General features: G+C 42.0%; 1 protein-coding gene across 8 annotated transcripts in view; it reads right to left on the minus strand.

The window, feature by feature from the left end:
* LOC149308649 (kelch-like protein 13) overlaps positions 1–18,724 on the minus strand; it is a 59,134-nt gene that overhangs the window by 12,825 nt on the left and 27,585 nt on the right. For all 8 annotated transcript variants that reach the window (XM_089536216.1, XM_089536219.1, XM_089536220.1 and 5 more), the window contains 3 exons: positions 9,584–9,725; positions 5,978–6,110; positions 5,545–5,741 (listed from right to left, as the gene is read on the minus strand). In XM_089536216.1, the coding sequence (XP_089392342.1) occupies positions 5,545–5,741; positions 5,978–6,110; positions 9,584–9,725 (472 nt within the window). The remainder of the gene's footprint in view (positions 1–5,544; positions 5,742–5,977; positions 6,111–9,583; positions 9,726–18,724) is intronic.

Below are 18,724 nucleotides of genomic sequence, written 5' to 3' on the forward strand. Positions count from 1 at the left end.
TTGTGACTTACAATGACCCTACGGCAAACTTATCACAAGTTTCCTTGGCAGAATGTGTTCAGATTTTGCCCTTGCCTTACTCTGAAGCGAAGAGAATGCCCAAGGTCATCCAATGGGTTTCCTTAGCCAAAAAGGGAATTGAACCCTGGTCTTCTAGTGTCCTAGTCAAACCGCTATGAATCCTGTCAGGATTTTTTATTTTGTTAAGTATTTTGGTATTCAGTTTTTGGAGATAGTTATAAAAGAAAAACAGGGCTATAGCAGGAAGTCTTAACAAGGATTCTCAGAGATGGGAAGGCTGGAAAAAAATTATGACTCAGGACTGTTATTATGTCAGAAGTCTGCACATGCTTGGCCTCACCAGCAGAATTCAGTGAAGATGCACTGGGAGGCTATACTCATGTATAAGTCAAGAGATTTTGGTCAAAAAATTAAGCCCCAAAAATTGAGTTGCCTTTTCCACGAGTCAATGTATGTATTAGACTTTACCTCTTCAAACCATCCCCTGGTGAAAGGCAAGAGTATAATCTCTTCTGGAAGCACTGATCCCCTACTGTCTCATCCAACCAGCCTCTAGTGTGACCACAGTTATAACTGCTGAAATGTAATTTCTTTGGCATTGTTTTTCTTTGCTTTATCCTCTGCATCCTTTGAGAGACATGCCTCTAAGTTTTATCTTCGACTTAGTCACAGGTCATATAAAAATCCATACTTTTGGCCCCCAAACCTGTCCTTAACTTATACATGAGATCAACTTATAGTCGAGCATGTACGGTATTTCCTAAGGACCTTTTAACCAGAAATCTTATATACACTTCCTTCTCAGTAAGTTCCTCTGAACACAAGGGCCTACGTCTGAATAGACAAGTACAGGATTGCACTCTTAATGTCCCAAGAGCTGAAGATATATGGACCGTATGTTCACTTTTTACAGAGAAAACACTAGCTGGGGAGGTAACCCATTATTCTGGAGTGGCTGATAGATGCAGATCCTTCCAAAACAACTTGATGGTTCATCGGTGAGCCTACAGGGTTAACTGAGCATGGCTCAAACCAACCATGTAGATGGATGGAGAGGAGCGGCACAGAGGACAGGACTTCACACCAGGCTACTTTGGCAATTCTAGGCCACATAAGAAGGCTGCATCATTAACTGGAGAGAAAAGCAGTCTCCTTTCCTTGCTTCAAACAGAGAAGCCAAATTTTCTTGCGTCTGTTTTATTGCCTTAGGTCACACACACATGGGGAGGTGCTCACTTTCTGTCTACGTATTTTCCTTGTAACATCCAAAGTGGAATGTAGATACTAGGACCACAACATCATTACCTTATTTCCCCTGTATGATATTTTATCATCTCTGCCTGAGGAAGATTCCTGTGAAATGTCAAATTTTAGTGTGGTGTATTTTTACACCTTTTGTTGTCCCAGTTACCAAAAGATTGATTTTTACATCTTGTTGGGGGTTTATTTATTTATTTTTAGCTCTGTTTTAAATCTATTTGCAATTAGCTCTCTTCTTTGCATCCCAGGTGAACAGTCTAGGACAACCACAAATCTTGATGCATTCCCAATTTTTGTTAACCCCTCTCCTGTTGCACTCTTTTCTGCTGAGAGACATAAAATATGTGGTAATGTTGAAGCCACAGAGGGGGTGAAATGTGATTTAGTTTTTTTTTTTAAAAAAAGCAAACATTAGAATTCTTTGCAGACTGAAAAAAGGACTTTGAAAAACCCACTGAAAAAAAATAACTTCCACGAACTCTTCCCTGTTTCTTTCCCAGGCCTTCAAATCTTTGTCCATACTACCTCCACCTAGAAGTGCCTCTGCAACCCAGCCTTTGCTCCATATCACCCTGTGCATAAACACAATTTGTTGCACCAACCCCCCATCCTATTTATCCAAAAATCTCCATGTAAGTAAGTAAGTAAGTAAAATTTTATTTGTATACCGCCTTTCTAAGACCAAGGCGGTTTCCAACATTCAATGTAACAATATAACAATATAAACAATATAAAATCACGAAAACATAACATTAAAAACCTTTTACAATAAAAACAATAAAAATCACCACTCTCTTGGTTGGCTGTCCCCATACCTTCCATCTATCTGTCTCTGTCTCTTTCTTTACCTCCCCTTCCCCGCCTTTGCTTTTGGGGTGCATCCAGATAGAAGAATTTGAAAATTAACCAACCAAAAGTGTTATGCATCTGTTGTGTCCTCCCTTCCTGAATGCAAGGTGTGTGTGTGTGGGGGGGGGGGGGGGGAGTCCTCTTCAATGAAATGACAGTGGGAAAACACAAGGGGGCTAAATGTGAGGAACTAGAAATGCATCTAGGACCATCTCTGCCACTATTACTACCATCTGCATGACATTCTGTAAAGGGGGCAATGCAATTGCACCGGGAAGGTTGGGCCCAAGATGCATAGGTTATATGAAAGACCACATCTGCCTATGTGTGCTTGGCCAAATGTTAAGATCCCTGTGGGAAGGCTTAGCTTCAGTCCCACCATCACCAAAGGCATGTCTAATGAAGATACAGTATATAAGAGGTCCTTCCTAGTGGCTGCTCCCAGGCTAGGGGACTCTGTCCCACCAGAGCTTAACCTGCCCTTCTCTCTCTGTTCCCCTCCCAACAAAGGGAAGATTTGGGCTATTATTTCATTGTTGTTGAAGGGACTTCTAATGGGGTATGCATGCATGCTGTGCTTTTATTCTCATCATTATTTGGTGAATGCTTCTGAACTGTTCCCAATTAAGGATGCTTTAATTGCATGTTAACTTTTTATTATAACCACCGGTTCTTTAGCTATATTTCCTTTGAATCTATGCTGTGAGTTGGCTTAGGTCCCAGGCTGGGAGAAAAAAAAAACCACATCCAGGGGGGAAATTGGGCTAGCTCGACTGCAGGCTAGCAGGGACATCATGCAAAAACCCATAGAGCACCAGTTTTAAAGGAACTGCACCAGCTGCCGACACCTTCCAGTCTCAAATCAAGCTGCTGGAAATGACACTTAAAGCCCTAAATGGCTTGGGACCTCGATACTTGAAGGAGCGTATATGCACCTACCTGCCTGAGATTTAAACTTGACTGGAAGGACATTCCTTCCCTTCAGTAGGGGAACTATATTAAGGACATTTCAGCACTTCAGCACTTCTCCAATGTTGCACCCTAGTTATGGAACATCCCTGCTCATGAAGTTCAGCAGCGAGAGCACATACAGCTTTCACTCTCCCATCCATTTTGCACAGTGAGCGTCAGACACTGCAGACAATTTGGCTGCGACAGCATGAAAAAAATGGTGCCAGCACCCCTTTGCCCATGTCTTTGGGTCCAGGGAGAATAGTAATATTCACTCATTCCTATTGTGAGGGCCACATATTTCCCCACAAAGTGATGCACATGGGCAGAAAACAAAAGCTGCCTGGAAATGCACCAGGACCCACAATCTAAGAGGCAGGTTTATTTTCATGGGGTTTATTTTCTGCCACTGTGGCCTTCCCTTTCTTGTTGCTGAAGAACTAAGAGTGGAGGGGAAAGCTTGGAAACTTAAATATATTTTTCATGTAATGTGACCGAAACCATTCGGCCGCCTAGCTCGGAAGACGCAGAGAAAGATGGCAGGGAGTGTCAGATTCAGCTACTGCAACTGAAATGAAAAGCCGGAGATAGGAGTAGCTGATGACAGCAGCTCCAAATAACACAGCTGAAGCCAGAAAATTGTGAGAAATAAATGGAGGCGGCAGTACCAGAAATGAAAAAGGAGAGGATTTAGGAGATGCTAGCAGTTAATGGGTTTGCAAGCGTAACCGACACACAGATAATCCTATATCCTCATTGCTAAACCCAGGGATAAACTACTCGGCGCTTCCTCTGCCTCTTGACGGTCCCCTTGACCCCAGTGTCCAGCCATCCAGAATTTAGACATCATTGCCTTCAGCTAAGATCCCAAGACTGGAATTCTATTTCTTCCACTGATAATGGGCTGACCTCAAATCTGAAATTCAGGGACTTAAAGAACACTGGTTTTAGAATTCCTTATCTTGAACAGGAAAGTGACACATTCATGCACAACCTTCAACACCAAAACTGCTCCACCAGCCTTTTAAAAATAAAAATAAAAATCCAGCCTTGGGAGCTGGGATGCTTTGGAGTTTTTTTCTCACTTCCCTTCCTTGGTCTTAAGGCAGTGGTTTCATAATCTGGAAGTGTCATATTTTAGCAGTCACATGATAAAAGTCAGTATCACATTGAGGGTTTTTGTTTGTTTGATTGATTTGGTGAGGGTATGGAATATTGGGAGTAATCCTGCAAAACAGCACACAAGCCGCTGTCTCTTAGAGCATGACTTCAAGCCCTTGTTCCCTGACCAAAACACACACATGAATCAGAGATAATGGGCCTTATGTAACCACAAGATGCTCTCGCCCAAATTGCACAGCAAACAAATTTGTACTGCACCTCCAAGTGCTGAGTCCAGCTGCAATCATAAATGCAGGCTCTGAAAATGCTTGTCTTGATATAAGAGGCACCAAGGCTCTGGCGGAGTGGGGGATACAAGGAAAAAGCTGCCCCAACTCCTGGACTACTGCTAGCAAAGCTGTTGCAAGGCAATAGATGTTGGCCTCCACATGGTAGCATCCCTGCAATGTCTCACCACATTCAAATAAAAGGCGGACAGCTGACCAGCGTGCCAAACCTCTCTATATTTCATCAAAAAAGATCATCCAACACATCTGCAGTCCCAGCTGGTCTCATCCATCTCCTCTACAGTAGAAACCTGTGGTAAGCCAAGTCAGCTAGGGAACTATTCTGATGGCAACTCTTGCAATAGAATTGTTTACGTAAATACTCTGAAGGCCCCAGATCCTTTCTGATCTCAGAAGCTAAGCAGGATCAGACCTGGTTAGTACTTGGAAAGAAGAAAACTAAGGAATATCAGGTGCTGTAAGAAGTATTAATATTATTACAGATGGACCTTTGTAACCATTGATTCTTTATCCACAGATACAAGCATCCATGGCTTGAAAATATTTTTAAAAAATATAATTCCACAAAGCAAATCTTGACTTTGTGACTTTATACAGGAGACACCATTTTACTATCCATTGTATATAATTGGACTTGAGCATCCACCGATTTTGGTATTCATGGGGGGTCTTGGAACCAAACCCCAGCAGATACCAAGGGCCCACTGTATTACCACCACCAACATCAGTATCACAGATTGATAGAGTTGGAAGAGACCACAAGGGCCATCCAGTGTAAGCCCCTGCCATGCAAGCATATACAATCAATATACAGTATTATATTCCAGCTTTATATTCATGCAGAGGAAGGCAATGGCAAGCTTTCTCTGAGTAAATCCTGCCAAAAAAAAAACCATATAATAAGTGTTGTCATACGTAGGAGTCAACCTGAAGGTACACAACAACAAACAGAATTGCTGGGGGAATCTTTCAAGCTGTCAGTTTACTGGGATGCCAACGCACACACAAACACACACAGGACAATGAACTGAGCAATAACCCGAGACGTCCTTACCCCAGATATAAGAAACACTTTGCAGAAGTCCAATACAGGCAATATCTGCAAAAAGCTGGCAGCTTCTAGAGTATCCTGAAGGTTGTCCATGTTGAGAGAAAGTTTTGCAGTATAAATAAAATCTATTATCTTCTTTAAACCTATTTTGTTCACTCCATGGAGCTTAATGCACATTAAGTCTTGTTCTTTCATCCCACCTGAGAACAAAGTTTAGATAAAATATGGTTAAAGCTTGAAAGAGATTGCCCTGAAAAGTATCTTGGCCCAAAGAGAGAGGGAAACATGCTCGACACATGTGCGCTAGCTGCACAGAACACCAATGAATATATTATACTGGACAAATATATCCCATGAAAGTATTTCATACTGGACGCACTCATGGGTGACATGAGTTCTCACATGCAGAAGTGTGCCTTATCCCCATAAATTGTACCTGTGAACATGGCCTTGAAGTAATCACTAGCCGATGCCATCATTGCCCTATGAACTGGAAACACTTCATCACCGTCGCCTGGCACTAAGGTCACATCACAAAGCAAACCTTCTATTCGCAGCTGGTCAAAACCCTACAAGAGAAAAGACCACATGAATAGTTCCGCTCATCTATTTACCACAAAACAGAAGCCACTTCCCAATTGTTGAAGTAGCCCATCCCTAATTTGATAATGACAGGAACCTGACCGAAACTGCATGGTTCTTGAATTGCTCCCCTCCCATCGCCCAGAATCACATCATGCTCAGCTGGAGCATAACCACTGTTGCTCAAAAGCTATTAATTTTAAGGAGAATAAGAAAAAGGAGCTGTTCTATTCCACTGAAGGATGTTATATACCACTACCCTTCTCCATAAAAGAATGCAATGGTTGTTATCAGGGCATCGGTTTTGCTTACCAAGACAGACAGAAAGACTTCCTTTGAGCATGAAAGCAGCTGCAAGCCACCCTGTTTTTGTTACTGCTATTATTAATATCCCACCTGTTTCTCAGTTTGGGACCCAAGGTGGCTTACAATAATTAAAACAGACAAAGCTAAAACTTTGCCTCATAGCAAAGTTAAAAAATGTAATCTATAAAATTAAAACAAGTTAAAAACAACCGTTAAGAAGTACACAACAAATAGACAATATTGTACATTATGCAAGGCCTATTTCCCTTGAACAGTAAGTCTTCAAAAGCCTGCCAAAACAAAAGAAGAAAGCCTTCCCCTGCCTGTGGAAAGACAGCAAGAAGAGCCATAATATAAATCTGAAGGAAGAGAGTTTCAGAGCCTGGGAGCAGCCACCGAGAAGACCCTCTCTCATGTTCCCACCAGGAGAGAAAGGTCTTCCCAAAAGATCTCAAAACATAGGCAGGCTTACATGGGAGAATACTACCCTACAGATACTTGTCTTTTACCCTAGGTAACTGCATTCTCCATTTTCTACAGGCTCATAATTCACATCTGATGTTGAAGCTCTGTAAGGATGAAAAAGGATGTTGGAAAGTTGAAGGAAGAGCCCAACCATGCTCCTTTCGTTCCACTAACAATTGTTCAACTACCATACAGGACAGGTTGGGGAAAACTTGGCCCTCCAGACAACCAATTTCAATTCCTCTCATCTCTCAATAGTGGCCAGGATGCTCTGATGGCATCTAAAGCTTCAGAACATCCAAAGGACCCCAGTGTCTCCTGGAGGATTAACAAAGTCCTCTAACCTTTCAAAGCTGCCTACACCTGTTCTATAAAGATCTCATTTGGATGTATCTATCCAGTCCCAATAATCTGGATTCACCCAGTTCCTGCAATTCAGATTCACAATCAAAAGTTTATCATCATTCCTTGCAAGCGACACCAGGCTAACAACCAATAACCAACATCCTGGGATATGGTGGTGCTTCATTATTGCATGCTGAAATATTCATGATGTAAACTGAAATGTGGAAAGCTTATTATCACACTCCTAGGTACGTTTCTGCTGATGCAGGTACAACCCATTTAAAGCGATCTTTTCTTTCTTTTCTCTCTCTAATTCAAGTCTGACCTAAAAAGCTATGAAAACATGAAAAATTCAGACAAGGAGACTCAAATTTATCAAACGCAAGAGATGCACAATAGGAAAGCAGAGGGCAAGGAAGTGAATGTACAAAATGAATACTGATCAGCATACAGCTACAGCTTGTACAGCTGGGCAGATCTTGGCTGCGCTAGTCCACTGCTTATGATAATTCTAAGACAGATGAGAGATATCTTCTAGTTCTGAGGAGAGTGAGGCAGCCAAGCAATGAATAAGAAACCCTCACTCTAAATCTTGTCTCTACCGTGGACTGACTAGACGGATTTAGAAAAAGCTACTCGCTTGCTATCACAGCCTCGGCTTATCCATTTGCAATACAAGAAGATTTCAGTAGCAACCCGCCTAACAGGCTGCTGTAAGAATGACTGAGATTGTGGACATGAACCTCTTTCAACACCCCAAAGCGCTATGAAAATGCAAACTGCTCCTTATTCCTTCCTTTATTTATTTGATTTATACCCTGCCTTTCTCCTCAAGGGTTACAATGTCAGCTAAGACACAAAAGTTAAAACAAAGTGGTAGAAAAGTTTTTAAAAACCATCCTTTAGAGGTCTTTAAACAGAGGCTGGATGGCCATCTCTTGGGGAGTGCTTGGATTGTGAGTTCCTGCATGGCAGAATAGGTTTGGACTGGATGGTTCTAAGGGGTCTCATGATTCTATGATTCTATTAAGCAAGCAATCCAATTAAACCATGACTTTTAGAATATTAATTTAAAATGCCCCAAAGACATGTTCCTTACTAAAAAGCAGCATACCCACAGCACATCCTCCAACCAGTTGAAGGCCAGCTTAAATAGGAAGGTCTTTGCCTGCTGGCAAAAAAGAGAAAGTGACCAGCCAAGCCTCCCATGGGATGGGGCTCCATCAATATTATTAAACCCCTAAAACATTTAGGAGACTCCTCTTTGCAACATTTTGTTTTCAGCTCCAAATCCACAGAGCCCAAATTGAAATTTACTCTGGAGCACAATTCCATGAGCAGATGTCATTATCAATATGGCCCAACCTCTCCGCCTCCATCATACAACCACTGGAGGTGGAAGAAATAAAGCTTTACAGCTGCAGTGTATGGCAAGGCCTCATTTCAGATGTAAGTCACAGACTGGCAGACCGCATGGCATCAGAAGCAGATGGCCAACTCCAACCATGTGCACAGGATGCGCCTGGACTCCAGCACAGTGTGCTGATAGATAATGAAACTGTATTGCCCATTGAAACATGCTCCAAGCCAAGGGACCCCCCCCCCCAAAAAAAAGGGGGGGGAGGAAGAACAAAATGTTTTAACATCAAAAGGCAGTTTCACCCCAACAAATTTCCTTGAACCAATTCCCTTGTAGGCAAACAAACTAGACTCTTCATAAAAGGTCTCTCTCTTGCTCTCTCTGCACAGTATGAAGCTTGCACTGTGGTCTCCCTTCAGTTGCAAGAGAAAACCAGGTGTTGTGATACTGTTACTGATCTGATGAGAATATTTAATTGGGAAAAGAGAGGGAGGGGACGAATCAATGGGTTTCAGTAGCTAACAAGTAGACACACTTGTGCACTTAATTTCCAACCACTCAGTGGCTTAGTCTGCAATGGTTTTGCCAATATGCAAAGGGATCTTGCAGCAGGTGCTACACTATCCCTTTGCATACTGATGTTCCAGATTAACACGGCAATGACTCTAAACTGCTTTGCCAAAATGGACTTAATAGGGGAAGGATGAATCCCATTGACATTCACACTTACAGCCATTTGATTCCACTTTGACTGCCATGGCTGCCTTTGATGGAATCCTGTGGCTTGGAGTCTGGCTATAAACTAGTTCTCTGGCTAGCAATTCCAAATGTCCCTCCCTGAAATGCAAAACCTAAGATTTCACAGATGTTACCATTGCAGTTAATGGTAGCAAAATGCTATAAATGTGTAGCGTGAAAGAGACCATACAATGAACTCTCACAACTAACATGTGGCTGACAGTTCAGTTCACGGTGTTCCCTTACCTGAAGTACTACGGAGCTGTGAGTGTTGCTGGTGAAAAACCTGGTGGTCCCTGTCTTTGATGATTGCAGATGGGCAGACACACCCATATCGCTGCTCCCGAGAGAGACTTTCATGTGAGGGTCTTCCTCTTCAACCAGGGATCTAGAAGGCAAAGCAGAAGAAAGCACCCTTAAGCCAAAATCCAATCCCTGTTATCCCCCCTTGCCATGTGAACGACAACCACTAATGGAAGGCTAACTTGGGAGTCAAGCCAGAGACTTCTGGATAGGAGTTGGATCAGATATCTGATACACAGTTATTAAATGTTGAAATGCGGCATGATCATGGTTAGTTCTGACTTCTGGCTTTGCTCCAAGAAACTAAAAAAACTACAACTATATTTATTTTTTGCCATGGTTAACTCGCCTTGCACATATAGTCTGTTTCCAAGATGCAGAATTTAGGAGCAGTGGGGAAGAAAGCTGTGGAGGCCTTTACAAGATGCAGAACTACTACCTGTTCTTAAACTGTGAATTATGTGTTCGTACCTGTTACAACTTCCAGTGGAAAGCATGCTCACTGGGACTAGCTTACATATGGTTTTGAATGTGCATTACTCCATGCATCCTGTGATGTGTAAAGCTATCAACTGATTTTCATAACACTCAGAAACACAACTGTCATGTTCACTTAGAGGTACCTTGACTCTTAACATGCAGATAAAACATTGGCCTCAAAATCTGTTTCAGAAATCCCTTTAATAGCAAATTGCCCCCCAATGCAAGCAAACTTAACTTTAATCCCTTTTATATCTGTGTGGCGAAAACCCAGTTCACATACTGAAAGGAAGTTGTTTTTACACAATTCTTGGGAACATGTGCTTGGGCCGACATTTTCTTGCCTTGAGTCAAGGGAGAACACATCTATTTAAAGTAATTTCTGAAATGCGAAAATTTTTCAGGGATTAGTCAAAGCCACAGATAAATTTGGTGAAGGATCAGCCATTTTAAAAAAAACTCTCTCGACAATATATTTGGGACTACACAGTAAACAAAGGTTGGAAACACAGGTGTGAAATACACAGAACAAACAGTGTACAAATGCAGGATGTGTTTAGCAAGTCTCCATTAAAAAAATGTGGCCACCGAGTTACCTGTGTATGGGAGCCTGTGAAAAGTGATGTCCTTTTAAGCATGCAGTGCAGTGCATTGCCATTAACAAAGCAAAAGCTAACCCCAGCACCCCCCCCCCCAAAACCCTCATGTCACATCTTGATTAATTGCATAAACCATCTACACAATCCTAATCCAAGGATTTACTTCCCACGCTACATTCGTGCCAGGAAATAATTGTTAGGAAAAGGTTGTTTTTTTTAAATAAGGGAGGGGAACGCAGAGATGAGTGCATCGGTTGAACGACGGCTATTAGAGGTTGTGCTCAACGTCTGAAGCAGCCCTGCGTCTTATTAAGGTGTACAGCACGCTTCAAAACCACTCCAGACTTGCCTTATCATATCGGTAACAAGCCAACAGAAAGAAGCATGTGTTAAAAAACGATACATAGGCTATAATTTGTGCTGAGGAAAGGGAAGAGGCAGCACCTTCTAACACCGGATTTAATATGGCTTCAAGCAAAACGACTTCGTCGGTAACCATTCCCAGGAAAAAGAATCATGTTGTTTGACAAAAGACTTAAATACATGACAGTAATAACCCCGCCAGCAGCCTGGCAGGACACACCTGTGGCTGGGCTGTAGACCTTTCGCTTACAACAGGGAAGAGATATTCAAAGGATTGGCTCCCTCTCCCCCCCCCAAAACCCCCCAAAACTAACATGTCTGGGCATGGTGTTCTAGCCTGGAGTTCTCCCCCAGCGTCCCAGCTTTGTGCATATGCTGGAAACCTTCAAAATAATTTTGATTGCCACTGGGTTTTCAAGTCCACTGGACTGGGATGAATGAAAAAGAGTTTGCTTGGGGAAACTGAAGTTCTTGGACAAGACTTACAACGCTCAAGGTAAACCTCATTGGTGAGCAAAACTTTGGGTTGCTGTCAGGTACAGTAAAACACAACGTACGCACTGGGAATTATAATTATGATGACTAATCATTTATTATTATTATTATTATTATTATTATTCATTTTTTGTTGCTGTCAAGCTGACTTCAACCTATGAATGAGAGACCTCCAAGTCCCCCATCCTCAAGTATCCTGCTCAGGTCTCTCAGACTCAGGGCAGCCATTGTGCCTTCCTTGGTGGAGTCTATCCATCTGTAATATGGGGTCTTCCTTCTTCCCTACTGTCTTCTACCTTTCCCAGTATTACTGTATTTTCTACTGAGTCATGTCTTCTCACAATATGCACAATATTAGTCACCATGGCTTCTAAGAGAGTTCAGGTTTGATTTGCTCTAGGACCCATTTATTTGTGTTTTTAGCAGTCCACGGCATCCATAAAACTCTTCTCCAGCACAACACATCCCAAATGAGTTGTTGTTTTTTCCTATCAGTTTTCTTCACTGTCTAGCTTTCCCAGCCATGCATAAGAATGGGAAATACAATGGTGGGGACCATCGTATAACTTTAGTATTCAATGAAATATCTTTACACTTCAGGATCTTGCCAAGTTCGTTCATAGCTGCCCTTCTAAGTCCTAGTCTTCTTCTGGTTTCTGGACTGCGTTATTTATCCATCAATATATTTTATTTAATCAAATCCTCCCCCCCCCCACCACCTATTTTTCATGTTATTGCTGTCATCATTGTTAGCAGCAGCAGCAGCAGCAGCAGCAGCAGCATTAGCCTTATAACCAACTTTCTCCCAAAACTGGGACCCAATCCCTAAAATAACACTAGCTTTCAGGATACAAATTAACCATGAACTGCCATCTCATGAGACTTAAGCATCCTTCCCAATGCCATCCAGAGGAACACGCATAGTAGAGAAACCTCCCAACAGAAAACATACAAACTCCAAGGTTATACCTAGAAGGTTCTTCCAGCTTTAATGTATGTATGTAATGTTTCAAAAAGGAAGAAGAAATTACATCCCAAAATGAAAACCCATTGCTTGGTCTCTTTATGTAAGCCACTGCCGGGACACACAGGAAGATTAACAGGCACCTGAATTACCAGCGACTCATACCTGAACAATTGCAGATCCAATACATCAGTACTCCAAAAACTCATTTCCTTTTTATTTCCCCCCAAAGCTACCTGATTAGGTCAATTCTGAATCCAAGAAGAAGAAGAAGAAGAAGAAGAAGAAGAAAAATCTAATGAGTCCACCGAAAGGGTAGGCAAACTGGGCACAGTCACCAAAGGCATTTTTATTTGTGCTCATTAATGATAGCATGCCAAGTGTGACAATTAATTAAGTAATAATGGATGCAAATATATTGATTAGTGTTTCCTAGTGAGCACATTGTATCACTACCAGGAATTCTAGAAAGCAGGAAAGATAATTCACTTTCTAATTAATTCCACTGCTCTGATCAATAGATGCCATTACATTTTTGTTGTTTTTAAGGGCAGTCGGTTGGATTTTTAATCAGCATAAAGGTCTGTCAAAGGCAGGGCTACTATTAAAGTAAACACGATAAAAATAGATAATGGCAATTCTTGACAAACCATTCACAATAGGTTTGTCATTCAGTATTCTTCTGAACCAGTGGAAAGCCTACAAAATGGAGGACGGGATCTATATTTCTAGCAGGGCAAGGCCAAGGAGTGGAGAGTGAACATCCATGCACCTAGTTTGTTTCTAAGAAGCACATCCTGTCCCTAAAAAGCAGCATTTTTAAAAACCTGAGTGCTTGCCTCACTCTGTTCATTAGAAAAAAACAGATTTACTGGGAATTTCTCCTATGCGACTCCTCTTTGTGCCATCAGTACACAACACTGACCTTTTTCCATCTTGTTTCTACATCTGCACATGAGACGTGAGCTCTGTTTGCAGTAACAGTGAGACAAAAATCCCCCCAAAAGGAACAGGGCACTTTTAATATTTACCTAGGGCTTATGCTTTGTTATATAATGATACGGCAAAATCCAAAATCCACAGAAAAGCAGAGCCTTTATTCGCCAACCAAAATGCACAAAATACATCATGCAGCTCTTTGAGTCTCCGTTGGCTTCTTCATCAGGCAAACAATGTTTTAAAAAATCTTACAGGAGAAGAAAAGGGATGATGGTGGAGTCACAAGCCTACATTTTGTCTCAGTTGCAGTTCACTTGCTCTGACGCAAGTTGTTCCCAAATTTTACTCCTCTTGATGTTTTGGAGTTCAGATCACAGAGGCCCCAGCCAATATAGCGAACAGTCTGAAGTCCAAAACATCTGGAGGATACAAGTTTGGGAATCACTGTAAACTTGGAAGAATCTCAACGCAGGCAGAGGCCATTCCCCTTCTTGGCCATGCGGGGACCAGGGACAAAGGGCAATAAAAGACAGATCATAACATTTCAAAAAGAAAAGTAACTTCCAGAAAAGTAACCAACTTACTATGTCACCAGGAAAGCAGAATTCCACAAAAGAGTGTGAATTTCACAAATTAATCCTTTGGACATATATTAAATGATCTGTATATAAATGTACTGTGCTTCTTCTGATTTCTTGACTGCAATCTCTGCTCTGGTCAATGATGAATCCATCTCTTCTGATTACAGAACTCTTTTGATTACAGTCGGCCCTCCGCATTTGCGGCTTTGATTATTTACGAATTTGATTAATATGTTCTCTCTAGGAATCCCTAGGTCCTCCAGAGAAATTCTGCTGGAAACTGACCATAGAGTTGTGCTGGAGGATCTAGAGGTTACTAGAGAAAACACTTCTCTAGGCATCTGTAGGTCCTCCAAACATGATTCTATGGTCAACCTTTGGAAGATGGTGACCACAGAGTTGCGCTTCTAGAGTTTCTATAGAGGTGATCTCCCAGATTAAAAATTAGTGTATTTTATTTGCCATTTTTCTACTTTCATGGGGGTCCTGTGCCCCTAACCTCAACAAATGTAGAGAGCCCACTGCATTACTTCATTGTCTAGACTGAATTTATGCAACTCCTCTGTGGTCATTATTTAACTATCCCCATGGTAGTTTATGTATATATGTTTGTTTTCAGCAAGGACCACGTTGTGCTCCTTCTTAAATATAAAACGGACACAAAAGGAAGACAAGTTTGTAAATCACAAATTACAACTGCCAAACAATGTTGCCCCTATTGTTCCTGATGCCATCTCCATTGGAACAGTGCTGTACAGTATTCATTTTGCCAATTTTTAACCCAGCGGATTGAATCTAGACTGAGTCACACCAATGGGACAAGTCAGTCATGACTAAATTTAAAATCAGTGGGACTAAGACATACAAGGTCTTCATGCAATTCATCCTTGTGGATGAAAGGGAATTGCCTTAAGGTGTATCTGCATAATGATATCATGGAAACGCCATCCTTGCATCTGTATACTCCTGAGCAGAAATATAAGAATTGCTGAACACACTATAAGAAAGCTGGTTTTTAGCCTGGGGTTTATTTAGGGAAAGAAGGGACTTAAGGGAGAAGATAAACATGTTCACTTTACTATAAAGCTACGTTAGATCTTTATGCATATTCTACTGTTGCAAGAGCACATTACAAATCTATCACTTACACATACAGAATACTGTAGATGAAAACGTACATTATGAACGCAAGAATACCACCAGACTGAGCAATGATCGCTGAAGTAAAGAAGAAATAAGAATAAGCTATTATTCACACTCCTCTTTCCTCACGTCAAAATAAAGTACTCTTAATGATGTAGGAAATTTTGCAGACGACTCTCACTAAACACGGGCAAACTTTCTCTCTTCCATTACGTTTGGATTGGTGAATTGTCTCCTCTCGATTTCTGAACATGTTAGCAAGAACTACCTGAGAAAAGCACACCACAAGTCACATAAACTGCTGAATTCAGTCAGGCAAATCTCAAATCCAGAGTCTGAGTAGAGTTATTTGGGGTTTGTAAATGCCAACAGAATTTGTTCAAACCATAGTGTCATGGTTTGAATGTTGGACTAAGACTCCAAGAGACCAGAGTTCAAATCTCTGCTCAGATACAGAAAGTCACTGGATGACTCTGGGCCAGTCGCACTCTCTCAGACTCACAGAAAAGCCACAACAAACCTCTTCTGGATAAATCTCATTTAAAAAAAACAAAAACCTTTTTTATAGCCAGTATGGTGTAGCACAGTGATTCCCAAACTTTGTTCCTTTAGATATTTTGGACTTCAACTCCCAGAATTCCTGACTGTTGGCCAAAATGCCTGGGACTTCTGGGAGTTGAAGTCCAAAATATCTAAAGGACCAAGGTTTGGGAACCATGGGTTTGGAAGTTGGACTAGGATTCTAGGAGACCAGGGTTCAAATCACTCCCAAGCCACTTGGGCAAGTCCCACATTCTCTAGCCTAAGAGAAGGCAATGGCAAATCTCCCCTGAAGAAGTCTGGCCAGGAAAAACCTAGGATAGGGTTCCCATTAAGTCAACTTGAATGCACAGAACTACTACAAGCAAAGGCCAACACAAGGCACAAGCTATACAGTCAGAGGTGGGGAGGAAAGCTTTCTTGTATTCCCCTTGCAAGTTTGTCTTTTTTGACTCATTTCTTCAAGCAATTGAGCATTAGTGGCTCAACCAGACCTTGCTTGTCTTGCTTTTTATCTGAATTGGATGGACTGACAATGATACAGAGGAAGGAGAAAAATGATAGGAGGAAAGGTTGTACCTAACACACAAGTCCTTGTGATTATTCTACAACCGGTGCCTTGGTGGCGCAGTGGTTAAATGCCTGTACTGCAGCCATTCACTCGAAACCACAAGGTTGCGAGTTCAAGACCAGCAAAAGGGCCCAAGCTCGACTCAGGCTTGTATCCTTCCGAGGTCGCTAAAATGAGTACCCAGACTGTTGGGGGCAAATTAGCTTACTTGCTAATTAGCTTACTTGCTGTTCACCGCTATGATCTTTGGAACAGCGGTATATAAATAAAACAAATTATTATTATTATTAACTTGGCCAACAGACAAGAATTATGGGAGCTGAAGTCCAAATCATCTGGACCACCAAAGATTGGGAAACACTGCTCTACATGATCCAGTGGATAAGCTTTATGGGGGGGGGGGACTTACAAAGATCCCCCGCCCCATCCCTTCATTTTAGGCCCAGATTGACTCGATACTGCTTCCACATTTGGTGAATTGTGTCTTCAGGTGAAATTACAAACTCCAGCCCCGATGAGACAAAAAGGAGCATCTGCCTACAAGTCAAGCACAGCATCAAAATTTGCGACACAGCAGTCGGTGCACCATAAACATTTGTTTGCTGGTGCGGCAAGTTGGAAGGTCAGGCTGCAGGATGCTTAATTAAGACAGAAAGCCAGCTCTTACTTCTAGTAGCTTCACACCACATGACAGAGGCAAGCAAAAATCACTCCGGGAAACAAGCACCTATACATCATATATACACATACATGGAGAAAGAGAGAGAGAGAATAAACATCTTCTCCAAAAGCAGATAAAAGCTGCTTTTGGAGAAGAGATCCGAACAGGAAAGAAATTATGATGCAAGTCAATTTGGCCATGATATATTTCAAATATAGAGGGATGTTGTGTGGGCTTTTCTTATTTTTCTAATGCCTCTTTTTAACTAACTGACAAAAGTCAAGACTCCGTTGGAGTGCCCTGACAAGACAGGAGGGAGGCCAACAAGATTACAGGGAAGGAAAAGCTGGAATCAGCATTTCCGAAGCCACTTTCTTAATTGGGCATTTGCTGCGCTTCTCTCCCTGGAAAAGGAGGATGACTCACGGTCCCAGCCAGAAAATACGGCTTGTGCTAAACCCAAGAGCAATTATGGCACAGCGCTTGCCTGCAGAGCTCAGCGATCAGGAGCCTGTTCTTTTAACCTTGCCATGGGCAAAGCAAAGGCCATTATTTGGCTGGCACAGCACTCCTCCTCCTTATCTTCTCTTCCTGGGGTCACAACCTCTGTCTCCCAAATTCTCAGGGTCACATTGGAGAAGTCCAACAGCAGCCTACTACCAACATGGGGAGGAACTATTTAGGGGGGGGGGATAAAACAACAACGAGAGGAAAACAACACTCATAAGGAAGGATGAAGGCAAATTATGGTTTATGTGGCAAAGCAGCCATATTGTTTATTATGCAGTCAGGATGAAATCCACCAGGTTTTTGCTCGGGGTGCGCATAAGAACATCGGCACACATTAGGTCTCGAGGTGTTAAGGAGCACAGGCAGATGGTTATTGTGATAAAAACATCCATAATTTTATATTTCTGCCTTGAAACAAAATGAGGCCCGCACAATACTAAACAAGCAGCTAGAGATACGGAAAGGGTTCAGCAAGTCATTGAGAAACATGGCCGTGTGTTGTGTGCTTTCAGGTAAGGCTAACCTATCAGAGTTTCTTGGCAAGTTTTCTTCCAAGTGGATTTGCCATTGCCTTCCCCTGAAGGTGAGAGCATATGATTTGCTCAAGGTTACCCAGTGGGTTTCATGGCCGAACTGGGAATCGAACCCTGGTCTCCCTAGTAATAGTCCAAAGCTCAAACCACCGTGGCATATACCTTGAATGGAACATTATGGCTAGCTGATCCCCCTCTGCCATTCCATATTCCTCTCCGTCAATTACAGGTGAGAACTTTTCTTTCACAACACAAGATGCTCACCTGAGATCTGTAACAAACTAAACTGAGCCAGCCAAATCACTCCACTTGTATGTTCAGCAAAGCTCCGCATGTAGGACATATCCATTAGGTAAGTCCATCTTGCCCTCATGTTTATCTTTTCTAAGAAACATGCAATATGAGGAGAACCAGGCATCAAAGCCCAGGTAATAAAAGCAATAGGGGAAGAAGGGACAAAGACAGAGGACACATGGTTGACCTTTGGGTTGTAGAACCTCAATGGGCCTTGTTTACCATAGTTGATCACTTACCTTTCTAGGTCAGTAGTGTCCACCATCCACTGATCAGCCAAGCAGAGGAGAACCTTTCTCACCACCAACAACTGATCCTCTTAACAAGCAGGTTCTGCAGACATATCAAGTTCCCTCCCTCAACAAGGTCCATCTCTTTTACAGACTTTTCACCCAAAGGCTGACTCTTCAT

This window comes from Sceloporus occidentalis, unplaced genomic scaffold (assembly GCF_023333645.1).
Source record: "Sceloporus occidentalis isolate IW3139 unplaced genomic scaffold, rSceOcc1.0.p SCAF_8, whole genome shotgun sequence".
NCBI lineage: Eukaryota > Metazoa > Chordata > Lepidosauria > Squamata > Phrynosomatidae > Sceloporus > Sceloporus occidentalis.